This window comes from Gaeumannomyces tritici (assembly GCF_000145635.1).
Source record: "Gaeumannomyces tritici R3-111a-1 unplaced genomic scaffold supercont2.3, whole genome shotgun sequence".
Lineage (NCBI taxonomy): Eukaryota > Fungi > Ascomycota > Sordariomycetes > Magnaporthales > Magnaporthaceae > Gaeumannomyces > Gaeumannomyces tritici.
Window position 1 is genome coordinate 2,656,671 of NW_008804547.1, and position 21,570 is coordinate 2,678,240.

Below are 21,570 nucleotides of genomic sequence, written 5' to 3' on the forward strand. Positions count from 1 at the left end.
ACGAAGTCGGTATGAGATGGTACCAATGGATTAGGCAGGCACCTTGACGTGCTTGGAGGGCTGGCTCTTGTGGTGTCCACGCCCTCAAAATTGATGGAAAATATCTTTCCTCCCCAAAGGAAGGGGGCCCCTTCAAATCTTTTCCCAATTTATGATCAAAGGAGAAGGACAAAAAGGCAAAATGTCTCAACTCCCTATCCTTTCGTTTTCGTTGATGGAACTTCGCGCGCGTTCCGACTCCTTTCGGTGTCCTTCACCCGCTATCTCACACCATGGCCGCGCTCCGGGACGGCTTCTCGATGTATTTTCTAGCGGTGGTCTTCCTACTACTCGGTCTTACGCACTCCCAGGTCGAGGAGTTCCCGTCGGCCGACAACTTCCGCAGGAGGTCCTTCCACTCGGCCACCGTCTTGGGTGACAACCTTTATATATTGGGCGGCGGTGCATCCCAGATGTCGCCCCGTTTCTCGATACCCCCGAGTATGATGCCACCCACCCTGGCTCTCCATAGTGTTTCCACTGTCTGGTCGCTAACATTATCAACGCCACAACAGGCAACAAGACCCTCGTGATCCCACTGAACGAAGATTGGAATGCTCAAACCGTCAACAGCAAAGTTCAAATGATCGACAACCAGAAGGGTTTTAACATCATACGGCCCGCGCTGTGGCCAAACGGCCAGGAGAACAGGATTTACTCTTGGGGCGGAGGGGTTAGGGAGACCTACCCCTTGGCCAACGAGACTCTAACCAATCCAACACTGCGCGTCTTCGAGAAAGCCAGCCCTGATGGCCTGTATGGGACTTGGAGTAGCGACCGGACCCTGCCCGGAGATTCCAAGATAAAGTTCACGCAGGAAGGCAGCTGGACCAGCTGCAACGGGCTAGGGTTCGTGTTCGGCGGGCTGACAATGTTGAACGATGGTTCGAGGTGGAGAGGGACGGCCTCGCCGGGGCTCGTCATATACAACATGACGTCGCAAACCTGGAGGAATGAAAGCCAGGTAGCCAAAAAGGTTGGGCGAGGCCCTAACGCAGGAAACCACGCGCGTGGTAACGCCGTGTGCCTCCCGGAGATGGGCACCCAGGGCAAGGGCATCGTTGTCTTCATCGGTGGAGGCCGGCCGGACAATTCAGACGCCCGAGATATCGAGCCGGTCCCCATGGACACGGTGTACTTTTATGACATTGGCAGCAACGACCTGTACTCGCAAAAGACCACGAGCGAGATCTCGACGCCCGTGGCACGGCAGTACGCCTGCGCCGTCGCCGCGAAGTCTTCGAGCACCCCGTCGTACGAGATCTTCTTCTTCGGCGGCGATGGCGAGAAGCCCGCGACCACACACGTTCTCACCATTCCGGGGTTCAGGTGGTTCAACGCCGGGAACACGGGCGCCGACAACCCCCAAACTCGCAGCAACCACGCCTGTGTCGTCGGAGGGAAGAGGCAGATGATCTCTGTGGGCGGGACCCAGGTCGTTGGCGGTGGTGAGCAGTGGGTGGGAAAGGATCCATGGGTGAACGGGATAAAGGTGTTTGACATGGTAGATCTGAAATGGAGAAACGACTACAAATCGGGCGCGCCCGACTACGAGTCTCCGGCCATGATCAAGAAATGGTACAACGAAGGGTAAGTGTTGTCGCAACCGAGACCACGACTGTGTTTCCACTGCCCACGCTAACCACTGTAAACTAACCCACGGGAGCAGAAACGTCGCGGAGTGGGACAGCGATGCCGTGAAGAATCTCTTCACGGTGGCAGAAGCTACGCCCCCAAGCCCCCCGGGCCCCAACGTCGGCGCCATCGCCGGAGGCGTCGCGGCCGGCTGGATCGTGCTCACCGCGCTCGTGGACGGGCTGGTGTTCTGGTGCAACCAGCGTAGGCGCGGGCGCGCGGGCGAGGCCGCCAGGCTTCGGGACGACCAGGCCGAGGAGGGGGCGCGATGGGACTGCGACTCCTCGGCGACGCTGGTGAACGCCGGCCCCCCGGCCGAGGTCTACACCATGCCCACCGAGCTGCACAACGGCGTCGACCTTCCGCACGAGCTCCCTGCCAACCCACCAGGCAAGGGCCACTATTAGGAGGGGTAACGGCTCGTTTCTTTATTTCTTTCGTGGTCCCAGGATTTGGGTACAACGGAGTGGCAGGCCATCAAATAGGGATTAGATTTAGACTATCAATCAAGTGGCTTTTGGCTTTCGTTGCATGCCGAGGGAACAGCATATTGTATCACGCGCCCTGGGAGGCGGGCGTGGAGGTTCATGTCCAAATTCTTTTTCTTTTGATAGAACATCTTCAACGGCCGGGGCAGAATGTGCTGGTCTGTAATGTTCACTCTGGCCTTGGGAGCTATTGAATCCTTGTGCCGCGCATACCGCGGCGTCTCAAACAGCCTTTCTGTGCAACCGGATAATTGCGCTGGCAGGACACTAGATTCTAGAAACTCTGTGGCTGCTGTGGAACGACGCCTCCGTCATGTCACCGACATGTCGGGCGGTCGAGATCCCCACGAATGACATATTTTAGACCTATATCACGGGGAGGATGCTGTGCCATGGTGCTCAAAGCATAAAAACAGGCAGGAGTTGAGCAACGAGAGGTGCATGAATAGTCCGACGTGAAATAATCATTAATCGTTCATGAGTTAAGCCGTACAAGATATTAAAGTTGCGTCTCCGATATGCCGCCCATCATGCAAGTCATGCGATGATGGCCAACCCCGCCCCCGGGTTCTCCCCCAACGGTCGAGGCAGCGAGCGCCTTACAGGCCGCAGTCGCCGGCAGAGACCTGCTGGACGTCGGCCTCGACGCGGCCCAGGCCGATGGCCTGGCCGTTGGTCAGGGCGTTCATGGCGTCGAGGGCGATGTTGAAGCCCGAGGCGCGGTCGATGGCCAGGACGTTGATGGAGCGTCCGTTCCAGCTCAGTCTCCAGCAGGTGCCGCACTGTTTTTGGGGGTTGGGTTAGTCTCTTGTCTGTTCATGGTGGTCTCAAAAATTCAGACTGAATAACTTACGCCCGGAGAGTTCCAGCCGCCAACAGCGGGGGCGCCGCCAATGTAGGGGAAGCGGGGGATCTGGCCCTGAGTCTGCCAGCCGTAGCGGGTCATGAGGCCGTTCTGGCCGTCGGAGCAGCTGACGGCGGTCAGCGAGCGGCTGCCGTCGTCGAAGCCGGTGTCGTACGAGACCGAGACGGCCGAGGCGGCCGAGGTCAGGGCGAAGATGGAGAGGATGTTGGAGAACTGCATCTTGGTGGTTTGGATTAAGGAGGTAGGTAGTATTATGCGGTGGCGGTTGTTTATTATATTGGTGTTATTGTAGAGGGTCCTTGAACAAGCGAATGTGAGGATGGTGGTGAGGGTGGTGAGGAAAGAGGGACTCGAGAGGCAGTAGAGGAGAAGCCGCCTGGTCATCTTTATATCCAGTTCGTTGGTGACGGCAGCGGGCCCATGTCGTCGCTGCCCGCCCCTCATCGCCGAGCCGGCACGCTATCCATGGGAGAGTCCACAGTCGATCTGCTACGTCCCGTCGCGCGCCGCTCGTATGGGCCTACCAGAGTCGTTCACCCCCTTTTCGTGTATGCACCATGCCCCCGGTGCTGGGTTGCTACCTAGGTAGTACCTACCTATCTACCTACCTACCTGGACCCCTGCTCCGCTGGGTAAGCCTGCCATGGGCCCACCGCGCGCTCGGCGGGTGCCGAGCCCGTATTGGGCCGACATGCGATGCTTAGGTACGCTACATGGTGTCGTCACGAGATGCTCCCCCCGGACAGCGGAGATGGGACGACCTGTGCGCTGCGTTCGCTGTTGTGGCCGCCTTGTTTGCTTCCATTGTTTGGCTCCATCGTCGTGGTGTGGGTTGATCTTTCCGGGGCACGAAAACTGGGTTTTTTTTTCTCTCCCTCGTCCCGGGGCCAGTGAAGGAGCCGACAGTCCCCTGACCCTTGGGGGTGCCATTTGCGGGGACCGAGGTCAACCCAACCAGGTCTTTGACGGAGGATGTGGGACTGCAGACACGAAGATTTCCACACGGGAGGGAACCCCAACTGAACGGTCAACGGCTGTTGGGCAGCCCGATTCTGCAGGGAGGAACTGCTTGCCTGTCAGTAAGCTGCATGTCGCCGCCGTGTTCGCCGAGCTGTTCTTGCGCATGGAACCAGTGCCAGCCTGCACGTGGAACTCATGTTGACTCTTGAGTCTCTGGCAGAAAATACACGATAAACATTGAATTCAGCACGCAACAAAACGGCCGAGCGCCGGGGCAGGCAGTCAGCAGGCTAACGACTAGTGAAGGTGGATCAGTGATCTCGTATTCGCGGCTCTTGACGTGCCTAACCATGACAAATTTAGCGATCTTCCCCGCCCTGTGCAGTGACAAGGTCCCGCTGGAAATTGATAAATCATGCCGCCTTTTTAGCGCCGTTTATCACCGGTAAGCCATCCCCGGCCCGGCAATAGCATGAAACGTAACGTGCTTTTGGCTTTTACTGGACTGATGTGACCAGCCAAAAAGTGCCTCTCACCACCAGACATCTGCACTTGCTACAAGCGCATGTGAGGCTGGCCAATGGGTGCGTTCCCAGAGGCCATGGAACATCGATGCCATCGAGGACATGTCATGCTCCTACCCGTCACTAAGCAGCAGGTCGCGCTGTTTTTGGCATAGCGGTGCGGGTAGCCGCTGGCGGGTGCGCCACCACAACGCGCCAGACTCTCAAGAAAAAAAGAAGAAGAAAAGAAGAAAAAAATACAAGCCGCATGACGTCGACCGCTCGGACTTGTGGTATTCAGGTTCAGAGGCCGCATCATGGGGACGAGCTTGGTTCGCGTTCGCTTCGTCAAGCCTGAGTACCCCCCTGCCCCCAGGTCTTGGGCGATGTAACCTGCTCCCCCAGCGCCAGACGCAGGAGGGTGGTTTGGTACGTGGGGGCATTTGCCGACGGACTTTCCAATCTGGGCCGGTGATGCACGACCAAGGAGGACAAGAGTGTGGCACGGGGCGGGAGGGGCCGAAGCTCTCTGCCTTCTCGTGTTTGCCCTCATGGATGGAGCGTGTTTCTGGATACGAACGAGAGAGACTCGCGCTCACGGGAAGCTTCTGGTCTACTGAGCTCTTGTTATAGCATGGCCAAGTTTCCTATAGTCTATCTCAAAACAAACAAACGAGCTCTATTGGTCTAGGCGAATCCTTCCAGACTCTCGCATGCGTCGATCAGCGCGGCCCTGACTGCGCCGACGTTTGCCTCGGCAAAGATGTTGTAGTGGTGGCCGGGAATGTCGACGACATGGCGGAACAGGCCCGGTCGGTACTCGTCCCAGCCCAGCCTGTGGTCATCCCGCGCGACATCCACGCGCGCGACCTTCTCCTCCTCGACGGGGACAGACTCCTGCGCCCGGAGGAGGATGGCCGGGGGCGGCAGCAGCGGTGAGCCCGCGTCGGCGGCGGTTGTGGCCCCGCTCGGCACCCCCGGCCTCGACGTTTCGTCGTCACTCCACCGCGGCAGCGTCCACGTGTTGACCATGGCCGACGACTCGGCGAAGCACCTTCTGACCTTTTCTTTCGTGTCGGGCTTGGTCATGCTGCTAAAGGCGTGCTCCGTGGCCACGGCTATCTGCGCCGGGGACGCGGCCGCCTTGAACCCGTCCCCGTCGGCCTGTTGCTGCTGTCCTGCCGGCGCCGCGCGCAGGGCCAGGGGACACACGCTGTCGATCATGACGAGGCCGACGACGCGCAGCCACCGGTCGCCGGCCAGCAGGCGGGCCATCTCGAGCGAGAGCAGGCCGCCGAGCGACCAGCCGCCCAGGATGATGGGCCCCCTGCCGACGGCGTTGCGCAGCAGCGTGACGTAGTGGCGGGCCATCTCGGGCAGGCCGCCGGCCCAGGGCTCGCCCGTGTGGAAGCGCGGGTTCGCGACGGCCCAGATGGGGCGGCCGAGAGGCGGGTGCATGCAGTGGTAGCTGAAGGTGGTGCCGCCCCCGTCGTGGACGAGCACCAGCGGCGTGCGTGACGCCTCGGGGGTGGACTGGTCCGGATCCTCGATGAGGTCCGGGTTGGTATGCCACATGGCGCTGTCGTTGTTGTTCTCGTTGTTCTTGTTCTCGTTTTTGTTATTATGGTCTTGTCTTCGTGGTTGTGGATATGTTGCAAGATTGGCATGCGGGTGTAGAGTCTCATGCAACTCGTTATCGTCGCGCAGTGGCGGTCGTGTGGCCAATGGATGAATCAGAGACCAAATTTGCTATCACGGCGGTGCCAGCTTCCTTGCCCCCGCTTGCTCGTGTGTGTGCCGCCTAACTGGCTGCCAAGCGCTGGGTTGAGTGCTCGATGAGGAAAGGCTCAAACAAACTAGGGACAAGATCAAATGGCTCCAAGAAGGTACAGTGTCCACTAGTTATGTAGTTTGAGCAGAGAACTCGGTACAAACAGAAGACAGAAATAGCTAATGGCAGGCTTGTTTCGTCCCTGCCCCAGGTCATAGAGGCTTGTGGGCGAGTTGGCTGGTGGGTTGATGGGCTGGTGGGTTATGCTCGGCTGGCAATAAATGCATGCGATGCCAATTCATCCAAGATGTGCCACATCTCAATCTCACAGCACTGATCTCTCACACTTTCTCCGACATGCTTGGGTTCTCTCGGTGCAGACTGTTGTGCGTTAATCCCCCGAGCCCACCAGAGGTCGTAGCAGAATAACATGTAAACTTGATACCTATGATAGGTCTTCAGTCAACCTTCGTCTGTGTTGAACCCAACCGCCAGTTTGTGAGGACGGCGGCACCTTGAGGGTGGCCACTGCCTGCTGCTTTCTAATTGGATGGACCCTGCAGGGGCAGGCGCTGTCTGTGATGGCTTGCAGCGGGAAGCGCCGTCGAGGGAATTGGCAGGTAATTTAACGGTTTGGCAATTCGTTGAGCAAACAGAAGCTCGTACCGTCAGCCTCTGTCACCCAACCCCAATCGTTTCGAGATGGGCCGCAAAATACGTCTTCTTTTACGAGGCATCCCATGACTCCCTGACCTATCGCCAAACCCGATGCTCGAGGTTTCCCACCGCCGTCTAAAAGCCCCCTGAGGCGCCGCGTAGCCCCAACGCCCCAGCCCTACACTCGCTCGCTCTCCTAAACGTCGCCGCGCCCATGTCGACAAAGGGCCTCGCCAACTCCCGCTGGGCCCCATGCGCGCGGTCGAGGCCCGCTATTCGCCTTCACAAGGCCCTTCCGACCCCCGCCGCTTCCGAATCCTCGCCCTCCCCAACCAAACTCGATTACGCACAAGCGACCCAGACGACGGCCCTTCCCAGCCGCACCGCCTCGGAGCAGAGCCAGGATGCCGCGCGCGCCAGGGCCGAGCTGTCGCGCTACACGCGCATCGTGCGGCGGATGAAGTGGAAGCACCCCTTCCTCGACGAGGCCTACCGCCTGGCCACGGGCGCCGCCGACGACGTTGCCGAGGCCGAGCTCATGTTCAAGCTGGACTTCCACGAGTACTACGGGATGCTGGAGCGGGCCCTCGTGCATCTGCAGCTCGTCTTCGGCATCGTAATATCCGGCCAGCACAGGGACCTGCCCGGGCGGCCGAAGGCGGTGGGCGAGGGAGAGGAGGGACCGGCGGCGGCGGCGGCGGCAGGGGCTGCGAAGAGGCCCAGGAGGTACGCCCACAGTTACCACGCCAACGTCCTGGCCTCCCTGGATAGCCCCGCGAACCCGCTGCACGGCGCCCTGGGCGGGCCAGACGTGCGGAGGGCCCTGGGTCGCGCCAAGGACCTGCGCAACCGCTGGAAGAATGCGGATGAGGCGGTTGGGGCTGGCGACGGGGCGGACCGGACGGCTGCCGTCTCGGCGGCGACGGTCACGGTGCTGCCCAACGGCAAGCACGTTGCGCACCTGCCGCTCGAGAGTTACGACCTCTCCAACATCCTGGGGGTCGTCCACGATGCTCTCGATCGCGCCTACCTCGTAGCGGACGACTACCTGCAGTTCCTGCTCGCCCAGGCTGCTGCTGTCGCCGGGGCGGGGCCGGACGGACAGCGGCTCGCCGACGCCGACTTGGCTGAGCCTACTGAGGAAGACCAGTGGGAATTCTTCGTGGATGCCATGGATTGGGAGGCTATTTGAACCCCTTCCATGCCCGCCTCTCCCTCGGGTAGCACATACTTAATGTCGAAGCCTTATCGCTTCATTCTGTTTTGGATTATCAAACCACAACTGTCCTCTCGGCCCCGTCTCGCAAAGGATAGATAGAATTTGTATTGGAGAACAGCATAGATAGATACCCAAATTATAGATGAGAACAATCACCCATTTGCGAGAGTGCATGCAACGCCTCGGGCCGCATTCTAATTGCGATATTGGATTCATTGGCGACTCCCTGTCAAATTGATCATGCCAGGTAGCGTGTGTTGATGAGACGGAGGCCTACCCCCGCAGGACTGCCATGTTCATCAACACATTCGACCTAGACATGGAACACTAACATGATATGTGCCTGCCAGGGACATAGCAAGATGGTATTACTCGACTTTTTATATGCACATTATATACCTGCAGCCGGTGCCCAAGGGAGAGAAACTGGAGTGAAAGAATAGGATTGGTGGAAAGCTGTGATGGTGGGCTTTTCGGAGCTGCTGCTGAGATGGTTGCTGTCGAGCTAGACAAAAAAAGCACGTCGAGAGGTTGCGAAGAGGCAGGCATTTATAGCTCCCGAGAGGCCATTACCGATCCCAAAGGCCGCGATACTGGCAACACCACGAAACGGCCCAGACCGTTGGGTTTCTCAAGACCCCTTGCCTTCCCCCGCTTCCCCCGCTGCCACCACTGGGAACACCAGATGACGGATCACAAAAGGAGGCGTCGGGCTGGGGACAGCGGCTGCCGGCCGGTGCGAAGGATTGGAAATCCCAAAAATCAACCACCAAGCTTTTCCCAGATACCCAGCTCTGGCCTACCAGATCTGCCAGAAGCCGACGTGCGTCTGCAAGGCCAGACGGCGGCAAAAGAAAGAGAAAAAAAAGCTCCGACGGCTAGGATGGCAGGGCGAGTTCGGCTGCCTGCAGTACCTGCCCTACGTGCATACCGTAGGCAGGTGCTATGCATGTAAAGCGTGTGATGAGAGAAAATTCATTGATCTTGCCGTAAAGGGCACAAACGAGCGTAAAGAAGGTTCGCGACGTCCATGTCCGGACGGTTCCGAGGCCAGGCGGGGTCGTTCGCTCTCGCTGCGTTGCTCCCTTTTCGGTGTCGTCGTTCCACACTCGGGATGACGGAAGCACCACATGCGTCCCATCGATTGTTGGGCCCGACGTTGTCTGGCCTATTTGGTGCAAGTTGACGGAACCGCCACAGCCCCCAATGAAACTGCTTTGTCCAAAGTGCCAGCGAGCCCTGAGCTGTCAGAGAACAAAGCATACCCCGAGCTTTGCCCGCTGCGCTCGCAGCCCGAGTCGCAATGATAGGCTTTGGCCAGGAGACCGGGAGGAAAGTTCCAGGCTCTGGCGGTTTGGGATTCGTTTCGTCGACATCGAATGACCGAGGCCGAGCGCGAAAAGCAGAGACGGCACGAACGGCAGCCAGAGCCGTCATTGGCTGGCAGACTGACAGACACTGTCACTTGTTCAGCAGGATCGATAGCCTCGACCTTTTGATCTTGTGTTTGTGTTCATGATTCATTGCTGGCTGGGGAAGGGACAGTAAGAGATGATATACAATCCCGCACATCAAAGAAAATAGAACAGGCCACATGGAAAATGTGAGATGCCAGAAAACGGCAGACTCGGACGAGGCGGCCGACAAGAAACCGACGGAAAACCGAAACCCCTTCCGCCTAGAAAACAAAACACTAACTCCAGCTGAAGCCATCGAGCCCGACTACAGCTTTGCTTGTCCAGTCGTCATCCCTTGCTGGTGGGATGCCAGGTCGAGAACATGCCAATGAAACCCCGTTTAACCAGAACTCGAGCTCGCCGACTCGCAGGCACCGCTTGTTTTACCCCCTTGAGAAATCATATACCTAATCAGGTGCCCGGATATGTGGTGAATATGCACGATCATGGAAACCTTGCGTGGCTCGGGCTCAACACCCCCCGCATGGCGCTCGTTGTGTGGTGCAGACACGTCTACGTAGAGTCTCGGTGGTCCCGCAGCTTCTTTGTTGACTTGGCCGTGCCAATGTGTGTGTTGTGGACTGGCGGCGGTTGTCAGCAGTGCCCGAGGAAAGAGGGGCGTTGAGCAGGACAGCAAGTAGCATGGAAAACTTACCCTTGGTCGCGAACCGCAAGCTCGTGATGGTCTCCTTCAAGTGCGCCTCGAGCGGGCTGACCATGACAAACATGAGAGTCTTGGAGTTGCCACCAAGCGAGTATTGCAGCAGGTGCGTCAGCTTGGAGTTGCGGTACGGGACGTGGCCCTGCCCCTTGCCTAACGCCTCGATGACGTCGCCGAGGCACGACAGCGACTTGTTGATGTTCTGCGTCTCGCGCATCCGGTCGCCCTCGACCTGCGAGTGCTTCAGCCGCTCCGAGCCTGCCAGATCCACCAGGTTCAGCGTGCCCTCGCACCGCTCTCCCGTCGCTGCGTTCTCGCCCACGAGCTTCAGGACGAAGACCGAGTGCGACCGCGATGACCTCTCGTTGGCCTTGGTCGCTGCCACTGAGCGGTTGCTCTGTGCCTCCTCTAGCATCTGCTCTACGCGCCCGGCCGAGTCGAGCGGGACGGTGCGGCAGTTAACCACCGTAGTCTGCTTTCGGACATCGTCGTGCTGGATACTGAGCTTTCTCCGAACGCCCTCGGCCGCCAAAAGGTCGTGAAGCTCCTCGTTGTACACCTCAATGAACGACCCGACCATTTGGTAGCTCCAGGACTTGTCTCTGAGCCGCTCCGCCTCGTCGTAGATCATGTGAACGGCCCTCGGGATCATGCCGTCGGCGCTGGACATGGTGAAGGTCTTGCCCGACCCTGTCTGACCGTAGCAGAATATGCATACGTTGTAGCCGTCCAGCGCGCTCTGCACCAGCTGCGAGATCTCTCCGAAGATCTCCTCGTTCTGCGTCTGGGGCGTGAAGACGCGGTCGAACTCGAATGGCATCGTCTTGCGGCTGATGTTGCCCGTGGCGCTGCGTTCCTCGGGACCTGTGACGTCGAGCTGGGCCGACGTCTTGAGGTCAGGGAAGTCAAGGGTGGCGGCCGCGCCCTCGGAGGGGCCGAGAACGGGGCGCACTCTGCACATGACACGGATATTGCCCTTGAGCTCCTGGTACTTGTTGAAGAGAACCCGGCGCTCCGTCTCCTCCTTGATGAGCTTCTCGCGAGCCGTCTCGGCGATGTCGAGCGCCTCCTGGAGGCGGGCTTCCATCTCGCTGAACGAGTCGGATTGCTGCTGGTTGCTGGACTCGAGAAACCTGACCTTGCCCGTGAGCTGCTGGATCTGGGCCTCAAGCGTCAGGTTTGCCGTCGTCATCTCGATGACCGCCTTCTGGACGCCGTCCTTGAGAGTGACTTCGCGGTCGAGATCCCCCTTTAACCTCTCGATCTGGGAGCGCATCTCGTCAATGTCCCGGTCTTTCTCGTGCATTGCTCGGCTGGCCTCTTGTTGCTTCGAGCCGAGCTGCGAGCGTATCTCGCCCATCTGTCTTTCGTTTCGTGCCCTCTCCTCCTCCAGCTGTGCCCGGAACCGACGCTCCGCTGCCTCGACAGCCTCGCTTTCCCTCCGCTGTGCTCTGGTCATCTGGTCCTCGACTTCCCTCCGAAGCCTCTCGAGCTCGTGCTGGTGGTCTCGTGCCTGGCCATCCAGTTCGAACTTGTGGCTGCGCCGCTCCGTCTCGAGATCTAGGGTTAGTGTCTGGACCTGGTGTCGTAGCCCGGCAAGCTCGGCGTCGAGCTTTTCTCTCTCTTTTTCCAGGCCTTCTGCCTTGCTGGTGGCTAGCTCGACTACCTGCTCCATGGCCTTCCTCTCGTTCATGGATAGATTCATGACATCCTTCATGGCCTTCCATTGCGATTCGACTTCGTTCAACCTCTCATCAACGTCCCATGCTTTGAACTCGAAATTTCTAACGTTAGTTTCTTTTGAAAGGAAGGTCGGACGACATTTGCTAGGAGAGCTGGCCACGAGGGTCCCATTTTGGTGCTTCAGCGCTTTGATGGAGTTCTCGAACATCTCCGCCTTGGCGTCAAAGGACTGGCGAGTACAGGTGGGTGTCTTTGGCGGCGCGGGCGGGGACGGCGCAACTGAGCGCGTGTCCTCTGCGACTCGAACCGGCGAGACCGGCTGACGAGCCTGTGTGCTCCGGCTGCACTTTTGCCGCACAGTGACGTTCCCGAGGATGCCGTCTAACGGCTCCTTGGGGCCCGGGGTGGACGGGCCGGTCGTCAAGTTAGAGACCGCTTGATCTCCGTAGCCGCTTATGGACGCATCCATCTCCTCGTTGTTGCCGATACGCAAACGCTTCACCCCGTCGACGAGGGACTTGAGAGAGCTTTCTCTATTTTTCCGCCTAGCTGTTGAGCGGCCAGGGAGTGACTGCGTCGACTTGGCCTCCCGCAACTTGCTTGGCTGTAGGGGCCCGATGCTTGGCTGTTGAGATTGACTAGAGAAAATTAGCGTATCCTTCATACCGTTTTGTTGGCTCGAGGCGGCCAGTGGCGCCTCCTCGATGTCCCCATAAGCTCCGAAAGCAGTGGCCGGACGTGTCCGAGCAGCGCCTCGGGACGCGCCGCTGATCGATTTCGCGAAGGAAGAGGGTGGTTGGCGAGCAGCCGCGGCAGTGGGTGGGCGTGCGCCCGGGCCGACACTGAAGGCGTAGCTATTTTTGGGTGGTTGTCTCGAGGCTGCGCTGGCTGTGGGTGCCTTGGTCGCAAGCGAGCTCATGCCGGCGGCAGATGGCGGTCGTATCTAGGGGGCGCACCAGTCAGCGCCGCGAACATGGGAAGAATCATTGGGATAGGGAGGCAGGTGCATAAGACGAAGGCATACTCCTGATAGGCCAACGATTGATGTGGCCTTGACGTGTCCTCTCGGAGCGGGAGTGGCTGACACGCTCGGTTTGGCTGCATAGCACTCTCCTCCCCTCTCAGCGAGGGTCTTGCGCTGCTTCGCATCTGGTTGGGGGACTGTTTGGGCGACGGCGAGAGTTAGCGGAGGCGCGGCAACCGTTGCGCCAGCAAGAGACAGACGACTAACATTCGCTGTTTATCCGCTTGCTCCCCAAGTTGACCTGGGGTGGGGGCAGCATCGTTGATTTGGCGGCAGCGCGGGCGTTGCTTTGGGATTCGGATATCTCGTGCAGCCCGAACGCTCGGCTTGGAGGCCGGAGACCTGAGGGGCGGTGAGCCTGGAGGGGTAGTCGCGGCCGCTTCGGTCAGTATTGCATGCGACCGTGGTCGGCGACGGCGACGAGGACGACGACAAACAGGGGCTGCGGGCGGGTGGATGCGCGTCTGCGGCAGCATGGGGGTCGCGGCACTAGGCAGTACATACCGTGGTCTCGACGGTGGTTTCCATGTCTAGAGCGCGAAAGCGCTGGATCAGCTGATGATAGACCGCAAAGCTTGAAGCAAGGAGCAGCGCTCCCGACGTGAGGGGGGCTGGAGGACTCGTGGTGACGGAGGCTTCGCCTGGCTTCGCGCAGCGGACGGGTTTGGGAAGGGCATCGGGGGAGGACACCCAGATATTGCTGCTAAGTTGCGCTCGGGTGCCATGGGTCTGTCGCCTGTGCTCAACTGTGATGCGGAGAAGGACGCTGAGCCGCCAATCCCGCTATTTGTTTACGCTTGGTTGCGGGCGCAACACACAGCCGCCCTGGCCACTCAGCGCAGCTCTGGTGGAGCCCGTCGTTGCGAGGCGGGACAGCAGCTCATTCTCCATTCTCAGCCGTGCACGGACGCCTCCCAACGTCAGAATCTTGGCCCCCACTCCGCCGGCTTGAATCGAGGCAGCCACATGCGATCGAGTGCGGGTGTGACCTCTAGCTGCATCGATCTCCTTTCACATGCCTCCCGCCCATCCGTTTTTTTTTCTTGTTCCCACCAAGCCCGCAGGCGTGGCCTGACAAAGGAGCGGGAGCAGCGCCTAGGAAATCCATTAGCTCAGTAGCATGTTCTAAGTCAGCTGGCTCCCATCCCTCGACACCGACACCTCGACACTCGCGCATATTCGCCCAAGGCTTCACGCCACGCCCGTCGCCGGCGTCCAACAAAGCACCCCCTCCAAGCATAGCACTTTAGTACCAAAGCTAGAGACGGTCTCTAGCCCCTCGATACCTGCTGCCGGCAAGCTCCCTACCTAAGGCAGCACAGCATATATTGCGCCTCGACGCCTGTTCGGTTCTCCTCCCCCAACCTTTGCACATCTCAAGCCACCCGCACACAACCGGCCCGACAGTTTGGAAGCCCCTGGCTTGCGCAAAGTCAAACTTCCAACGCTCCCTCTCCCGACAGCCCCAGCCGGCTCGATCTAGACCATCCAGAGTCGCTCGAACGCACATCGCCTCCCTAGGACAAACATCTAAGAAGCCGCCGCTATGGAGAAATTCTCCCAGTTCCGGGACCGAGGTCAGTACTTGCGTGCCGCTCTCTAGGAACCCGCGCCGTTACCGAGGCTGACGACCCCTTTCACGGAAACTCTAGGCTCCGGTATCTCCCCGTTCTTGCCCATATCGACGCCATCGGGCAGCTACCTGTGGCTGGCAGCCCATGCCACGCTCTTCTTTGTGCGCTTGCCCATCTTCCTGAGCTATGTCATATTTTACCTCGTTGTCCTGCACAATCTGCCCTTCCCCACGGGCATGCGCAAGCTTTTGCTCTGGGGAACGATGGCAATACCAGGCATATGGTGGGTAGACTTGCAGCTCGACGGCGTCAAGCGCGGCCACGTCGCTCAGCAGTCCAGCCGCCTCCCGCGCGGGCCGTCGGTCATTGCCGCCAACTTCACCTCGCCGATTGACCCGCTCTACCTTGCCGCCGTTTTCGATCCCATCTTCACCATCTCATACCCAAACACCCGCAAAGTGCGCCACGTCTCGCTACTCCGCATAGTCCTGTACGCCCTCAGCCCCGCGCAGGTGCGCGAGGAGAATCAAGCCGGTCTCGTTGACCTCGCCGCCCTTATGCGCCGCTACCCAGACCGGACCGTCATCGTCTTCCCCGAGTGCGGCACCACCAATGGCAGGGGCATCCTCCCCCTGGCGCCCAGCCTCGCCGCCGTCCCCGCCGACACGGGCATCTACCCGGTCAGCATCCGCTACACGGCCCCGGACATTACGACACCCGTCCCAGGCATGTGGCTGTCCTTCTTCTGGGGACTCCTGAGCAGGCCTACGCACTGCATCCGCGTTAGAATCGCCGAGGTCCTGTACAATGACGCCGCGGCGACGATCAGTGGGAACAGGGGCAACGCCGGCGAGTCCTCGTCGGCGCACGGCGCCGTTTTGGACGGCGTAGACCTCACGGCCGAGGAGCAGCGCAATCTCGATAGGGTCGCAGAGGCGCTCGCGCGTCTGGGCCGCAACAAGCGCGTCGGCCTGACCCTGAAGGACAAGGCCGCGTTCGTGGCGCTGTGGCAAAAGTCCCGGCGCTGGTTTTGACGGTTGTGCCTCCCAGGGTGGGCGTCTCCTGTACTGGGCGGCCTGATGCTTCTTATGTTCTGTTGTTGGCATTTTGCTTTGCGTTAGGTTAGCCATCCTTTCTTTTCGGCTAGGAAAAGTGCACTGCGTGGAATCCCCGTCGGAATGACGTCTCCAGAAACAAGATCATTGTTTCTCTGTAGAATCTGGCTGGCATTCACTCAATCATACGATGGGTGGGGGTTGGTGGGAGGTTCTGCATTTGTTCAACAAAAATAGGGGGGTACCTGGTCTACTAGGGTGGCACGGCGCGGTCAAGTCGAGTGCGAGTAGTTTTGTTTTTGTCGTAGCTGAAAACAATAACAAAATCAAAAAAAAAAAAAAAGAAATGCTTCGCTCCAAAATTTCCCCCGATCCGCCAGAGACCAAAAACTGAGAGAACGAAACCCAAAGATGGTATAAGCCCATTAACCTAGTTCCAAACAGCAAACATCACGCGCCACCGTCCGTCACGCAGCCGTGGCTGGCGTCGCTCACGAGGGACGCGTACTTTTTCAGGGTGCCCTTGTCGGCCCTGGACGGGGGCGCGCGCCACTCGGCCTTGCGCCTGGCCATCTCGTCGGGCGAGACGTCGGTGTCGATGACGCGCTGCTCGGCGTCGATGGTGATGGTGTCGCCGTCGCGGACGAGGGCGATGGGCCCGCCCTCCATGGCCTCGGGTACGATGTGGCCGATGAGGAAGCCGTGGCTGCCGCCCGAGAAGCGGCCGTCGGTCAGCAGGGCCACGTCCTTGCCGAGGCCGGCGCCCATGATGGCGGAGCTCGGCTTGAGCATCTCGGGCATGCCGGGCCCGCCCTTGGGGCCCTCGTAGCGGATGATGACGACCGTCTTCTCGCCCGGCCGGATCTCGCCGCGCTCGAGCGACTCGATGAAGGCGTCCTCGTATTCGTAGCAGCGCGCCTTGCCCTGGAACCGCAACCCCTCCTTGCCCGTGATCTTGCCGACGGAGCCGCCGGGGGCGAGGTCGCCGTACAGGATCTGTATGTGGCCCGTGGGCTTGAGCGGGTTGCTGAGCGGGCGGATGATGGGCTGGTCCTCGGGGAAGCCGGGGAGCTTCTCGAGGTTCTCCTTCATGGTCTTGCCCGTAACCGTCATGCCGGAGCCGTCGATAAGACCCTCCTTGACGAGGAACTTGAGCAGGGCCGGGGTGCCGCCGATCTTGTACACGTCCTCCATGACGTACTTGCCCGAGGGCTTGAGGTCGGCCAGCAGCGGGGTCCGGTCCGAAACGGCCTGGAAGTCGTCGATGGTTAGCTTGATGCCGACCGAGTCGGCGATGGCGATCAGGTGGAGCACGGCGTTGGTGCTGCCGCCCAGGACGTTGACGACAATCATGGCGTTCTCAAAGGCCTGGCGGGTCATGATGTCCCTAGGGCGGAGGTCGAGGCGGAGCAGGTTCTTGACGGCCTCGCCGACCTGGGCGCACTCGGACACCTTGCTCTGGTCCTCGGCCGGGTTACTGCTGCTCCCTGGCAGGCTCATGCCGAGCGTCTCGATGGCGGAGGCGAGGGTGTTGGCCGTGTACATGCCGCCGCAGGCGCCGCCGCCGGGGCAGGCGTTGCGGATGATGTCGAAGCGCTCCTCCTCGGTGATCTCGCCCGTCAGGTACTGGCCGTAGGCCTGGAAGGCGCTGACGATGTCGATGGGCTCGCCCTTCATGCTGCAGCCGGGCTTGATGGTGCCGCCGTAGACGATGAGGCTGGGGCGGTTGACGCGGCCGAGGGCGATGAGGACGCCCGGCATGTTCTTGTCGCAGCCGGGGATGGAGACGTTTGCGTCGTACCACTGGCCCTGCATGACCGTCTCGATGCTGTCGGCGATGATCTCGCGGCTCTGCAGCGAGTAGCGCATGCCCGTGGTGCCCATGCTGATGCCGTCCGACACGCCGATGGTGTTGAAGCGCATGGGCACCAGCCCGGCCGCGGCCACGGACTCGCGTATCTTCTGCGACAGCTCGAGGATGTGCATGTTGCACGGGTTGCCCTCGTACCAGACCGACGAGATGCCGACCTGCGGCTTCGCCATGTCATCCTTGGTCAGGCCCGTGGCGTACAGCATGGCCTGCGACGCGCCCTGCGACTTGTGCTGCGTGATCTTGGACGACGTCCTGTTGAGCCTCTCGGCCTCTTGGACGCGGCGGTGGGCGCTGGTCGAGAAGAGGGAGCTCCGGGCGGCGGCGAGAGGGCGGCTCTGGGCCAGGGTCCGGGGAGCCCTGGCCCGTAGGAGGGCGGCAGAGAACATGGCGGCGGCGGCGGCGGCGGGCAGGAGGCGTGGCACGATCGGGGAGGAGACGGAGGGCTTGAACGGGTCAATTGGGTGGCTATCTCGACATGGCTTTGGCCACAGGATGTCCAGACCGACACAGGATGAGTCAATTGATCGGGGACTCGAGCTGGTGTCTGCAGATCAGATCACAGGGACAGTCACAGGGACACGGGCACTGACAGAGTCGTGAGCTTGAAGCTAAGCTCTCCCTGCCCGCACACTTTTTTTGCGTCGCCGATTCCGGCGCTGTGTGCTTTACTACGGCCACCCCGCAGCCTGGATTCCTGGCCAACCAGGAGCGGGGAATTACAACAAGAGGTCCCAGGTCCTGCCTGAGTGAGCAGCTGTGCCGAGTTCGGGCTCTCTGAGGGCGACTTGGTTCCCAATAAAGCTGCGGATGGGGGCTCCTTTTCCTGACTGGTTGCAGTTTCAGGCCACCGCCGCCGCCGCTGTGAAGTCTCCCACGAACCATGCGGCTTGGCAATGATGTCGGCGGGGACACGCCACTAGCCTCGACTATTATTGAGCAGCTTACCCATCTGTTAAATGGCCCATACTTTTCATCTAACATGTTTTCTTTTCTCGTCCGTGTAAACGATTGTAGTTGGTAGAACAATCCCGTTGATAGCATTACATCAAACCACAATGTCAGAGGGCGACGCGAGCAAAGTCTTCAATGTTGGAGTGGTGGGCTATGGGTGAGTGCATTCGCGTTGGGCATTTATCATATCCTGCCCCGAGACAGACGCTGATGGGCTGTGATGACAGCATGTCCGCCAAGGTCTTCCACATCCCTTTCATCAAGCTCACAGATGGCTTGACTCTCCACTCCATTGTACAGCGGTCCCCCTCGGACGCCAACTCGGCACCGAAGGACCACCCTTCGATCAAGCACCAGACCTCGGTAGACGCCCTCCTGGCCGACCCCGAGGTTGACATGGTCGTCATCACCACCACCCCCGACTCTCACCACGCCATCACCAAGCAGGCCCTGGAGGCCGGCAAGCACGTCCTGGTCGAGAAGCCGTTCGTGCCGGCGTCGGCGCTGGCCGACGAGCTGGCCACCCTGGCTAGCCAGCGCGGGCTTGTGCTTTGCGTTTACCAGAACCGGCGCTGGGACGCCGACTTCACGACGCTCAAGAAGCTCATCGACGACGGCGAGCTCGGCCGGGTCTACGAGCTCAACACCCACTTTGACCGCCACCGGGCCGCCCGCCCCACCAACTGGAAGGCTAGCCTGCCCATGGACCGGGGCGGCGGCGTCGTCTTCGACCTCGGCACCCACCTGCTGGACCAGGTCTACGTGCTCTTCGGCAAGCCCTCGGCCGTGAGCGCAAAGTTCGTCAGCCAGCGCGACGGCCGCATCGTGTCGGGCGCCGGCGGGCTCGACGACGAGCCCGACAGCATCGACGCGCTGCTCACGTACGCGGACGCGGGGGTGCTGGTCCATGTGCGCGCGGGCGTTCTGAGCGCCGAGGTCGACCAGCCTCGCTTCTGGGCCCGCGGAAGCCGCGGGACCTACCGCAAGACAGGACTCGACCGCCAGGAGGACCAGCTCAAGGCCGGCATGGTCGGGACCGAGGCCGACTTTGGCAGGGACCCGGCGTCGTGCCCGGCCGGCCGCCTCGCCCGCGTCGCCGACGACGGCTCCGTGTCTGAGGTCGACTGGCCCAACACCGAGCCGCCCCCGACCTACTTCGAGTTCTACCGCCGCCTGGCCGCGGCGCTACGGACCGGCAGGGAGGAGGACGTGCCCGTACCCGCGGGCCAGGCCGCCGACGTCCTTCGCATCATCGAGGCGATGCGGGAGAGTGCCAAGACCGGGAGGGATGTTGCGCCTGCTTGATGCTTTGCTATTAGGTTGTATCGGGGATCTTTCCGGTTGATATTTCTCCTCGGCGCGAGATATCCGACGGGAAATCACCCCTGTTACCACTCAGGGTGCATTGGCCAACCCCAACTGTCCAAAATGAGACGTTTCTCATCCCCAACGCTCCGCCCAAAAACAACTCTACCCTTACACAGCCAGACAATGTCTCGGATGTCTTTTTTTTTGCGCTCAGGATTAAGGTATCAATCCAGCCACGCCAGCAGGGGGATTTCACTTGTGGCAATTGTCGCAGCGCACGGCTCGCACATTTGGAAGAGACTGATTCGGCGTCGCTATTAAAAGCAACGGCCAAAAACAGAAACGGAAGACAAAATAACAGAGGCAATTGCCCAAAAGGGAAAGTTGGGTGTGGCTTTCTTTGGGTGCGCCCATTTGGTCTGCAAGTTCATTTATGGATGGGAAAGCAGGATTGCATAAATGTCCTGTTTTTTTTCTTTATATTTCCATTTCTGACGACGAAAACCCCTTCGGTAGTCCGCAGAGGCCACCGAACTTGGGTGCTAAAATGGGTATATAGCAGCGCACATGGCTGTGCTTTGCAACAAACTAGACCCGGGCCTAGAAGCCCTGTTGTTTAAAACTACGCAAACGCTCTGCATTTCCATCTCGCGGGGACCTTCACGGAGCGGCAGCACAGGCCGCGTCCCACTGGGCGCTGGGGGAGCAGGCCTCCCCTTCGGACAGGGCCCTGCTCGCCAGGCTCAGGCCCGAGATCTTGATGACGTCCGGGTCCACTTCAACAGAGACCGAAGTGACGGTCTCGCACTGGATCGTCATGGCGGGGGCGCTTCCCTGTCGCCGCCAGGTGCGTCATGCCGCCTGTTCTGCTGCCTGTGGCTCCTTTTAGGTTCCGACGGCCCGCCGGTATGAGGGTCCCTGCTGCTGCCGCTGCTACCCCACCACCACCACCACCACCACCATCACCGCTGTCGTATACAGGCGTGGCGAAGATGGCCACCGCAGGGGCCGCAGCGGCAGCAGCGTCCGGCGCCGTCGCGCCCACGCCCACGCCCACGCCCACGCCCGCGCCCGCGCCCGCCCCGCCCCTCACGTAGACGACGTTGCCGAGCTTGCGACCGGGCGGCGTGCGCATGAAGTTGAAGGTGAAGAGGCCCAGGTCCTGGCTGGGCGGGCGGGCGCCCGGCGAGAAGACGATGGCGCGGCGGGTCCACGAGTACAGCAGCACGTCCAGGAAGCCGCCCAGGGTGATGACGGCGCCCGCAAAGGTGAAGTAGGCGAGCGGCACGCCCGTCTTGCCGATGCTGCGCGCCCGCGCCAGCGCCAGCGGCGCCGTGCAGAGCACGTAGATGACGGGGTACAGCAGGGACGTACGGTGCCGCCAGCCCTCCTCCTACTGCTGCTGTTGCTGCTGCTGCTCGGCTTCCGGGGCGGGCGGCGGCGGGGCGCTGGGCTTCGTGGCTGTGGTGCCGCCGTCGCTGTCGGTCGCGGACGTGAGGGCCGTGGGCTGTCGGAGGGGCTGTGCGCTGGGCCGCCTGCCCGGGTTATGATGGCCTTCGGTCGTCCGTGGCACGCGGCGGAAGCTGGATGTCTTGAGTCGGTTTCAGTGGATGTGCGGATATGCAAAGATGTAGATGTATATTGCGGTCGTGATCGCCATTAATGTAAATATCCAGGCATAATGTAGGTCAAGCCGCAAGTCGTCGTAGGCCGTATTGACCCAGCACCGCGAGAGACGGAGGAGATGGTTGGTGGATGCAGTGACTTGTATCAGCGACGGAGTGAGAATAGTTATAATTCAGAGGGGAAAAAAAAAAGGGGGGGGGGGAAGGGGGAAGGGGAAGGGG

General features: G+C 60.5%; 9 protein-coding genes across 9 annotated transcripts in view; 4 read left to right on the top strand and 5 right to left on the bottom strand.

The window, feature by feature from the left end:
• The first annotated feature begins 184 nt into the window (after positions 1-184).
• GGTG_06010 (hypothetical protein) lies at positions 185-2,218 on the top strand. The gene is made up of 3 exons (XM_009223822.1): positions 185-480; positions 555-1,629; positions 1,709-2,218. The coding sequence occupies exons 1-3, from the start codon at positions 273-275 to the stop codon at positions 2,079-2,081; spliced, it is 1,656 nt and encodes a 551-aa protein (XP_009222086.1). The 5' UTR covers positions 185-272; the 3' UTR covers positions 2,082-2,218.
• Positions 2,219-2,574: 356 nt separating this feature from the next.
• GGTG_06011 (SnodProt1) lies at positions 2,575-3,413 on the bottom strand (the record flags this gene model as incomplete). The annotated part of the gene is made up of 2 exons (XM_009223823.1): positions 2,575-2,944; positions 3,016-3,413. Coding segments are annotated over 2 exons (581 nt in total), but the record flags the coding sequence as incomplete, so codon positions are not given.
• A 1,645-nt stretch (positions 3,414-5,058) lies between these two features.
• GGTG_06012 (hypothetical protein) lies at positions 5,059-6,258 on the bottom strand. Its single transcript, XM_009223824.1, has one exon. It carries the CDS (start codon positions 6,063-6,065, stop codon positions 5,178-5,180), a length of 888 nt encoding a protein of 295 aa, XP_009222088.1. The 5' UTR covers positions 6,066-6,258; the 3' UTR covers positions 5,059-5,177.
• Positions 6,259-6,832: 574 nt separating this feature from the next.
• Positions 6,833-8,296, top strand: GGTG_06013 (hypothetical protein). The gene has a single exon (XM_009223825.1). It carries the CDS (start codon positions 7,133-7,135, stop codon positions 8,108-8,110), a length of 978 nt encoding a protein of 325 aa, XP_009222089.1. The 5' UTR covers positions 6,833-7,132; the 3' UTR covers positions 8,111-8,296.
• A 1,319-nt stretch (positions 8,297-9,615) lies between these two features.
• GGTG_06014 (carboxy-terminal kinesin 2) lies at positions 9,616-13,774 on the bottom strand. The gene is made up of 6 exons (XM_009223826.1): positions 13,467-13,774; positions 13,170-13,320; positions 12,963-13,099; positions 12,605-12,881; positions 10,250-12,022; positions 9,616-10,175 (listed from the first exon to the last, which is right to left on the bottom strand). Exons 1-6 carry the CDS (start codon positions 13,488-13,490, stop codon positions 10,108-10,110), a joined length of 2,430 nt encoding a protein of 809 aa, XP_009222090.1. The 5' UTR covers positions 13,491-13,774; the 3' UTR covers positions 9,616-10,107.
• A 164-nt stretch (positions 13,775-13,938) lies between these two features.
• On the top strand, positions 13,939-16,025 carry GGTG_06015 (hypothetical protein). The gene is made up of 2 exons (XM_009223827.1): positions 13,939-14,539; positions 14,615-16,025. The coding sequence occupies exons 1-2, from the start codon at positions 14,509-14,511 to the stop codon at positions 15,568-15,570; spliced, it is 987 nt and encodes a 328-aa protein (XP_009222091.1). The 5' UTR covers positions 13,939-14,508; the 3' UTR covers positions 15,571-16,025.
• Positions 16,026-16,041: 16 nt separating this feature from the next.
• GGTG_06016 (dihydroxy-acid dehydratase) lies at positions 16,042-18,105 on the bottom strand (the record flags this gene model as incomplete). The annotated part of the gene is made up of 1 exon (XM_009223828.1): positions 16,042-18,105. The coding sequence occupies exon 1, from the start codon at positions 17,848-17,850 to the stop codon at positions 16,042-16,044; it is 1,809 nt and encodes a 602-aa protein (XP_009222092.1). The 5' UTR covers positions 17,851-18,105.
• Positions 18,106-18,114: 9 nt separating this feature from the next.
• Positions 18,115-20,593, top strand: GGTG_06017 (hypothetical protein). Its single transcript, XM_009223829.1, has 2 exons — positions 18,115-18,572; positions 18,643-20,593. Exons 1-2 carry the CDS (start codon positions 18,520-18,522, stop codon positions 19,718-19,720), a joined length of 1,131 nt encoding a protein of 376 aa, XP_009222093.1. The 5' UTR covers positions 18,115-18,519; the 3' UTR covers positions 19,721-20,593.
• GGTG_06018 (hypothetical protein) overlaps positions 20,499-21,570 on the bottom strand; it is a gene marked incomplete at its 5' end in the record, with an annotated part of 1,724 nt that continues 652 nt past the window's right edge. The window contains 2 exons of the mRNA XM_009223830.1: positions 20,499-21,027; positions 21,121-21,314. Coding sequence (XP_009222094.1) covers positions 20,502-21,027; positions 21,121-21,314 — 720 coding nt within the window. The 3' untranslated portion in view covers positions 20,499-20,501. The remainder of the gene's footprint in view (positions 21,028-21,120; positions 21,315-21,570) is intronic.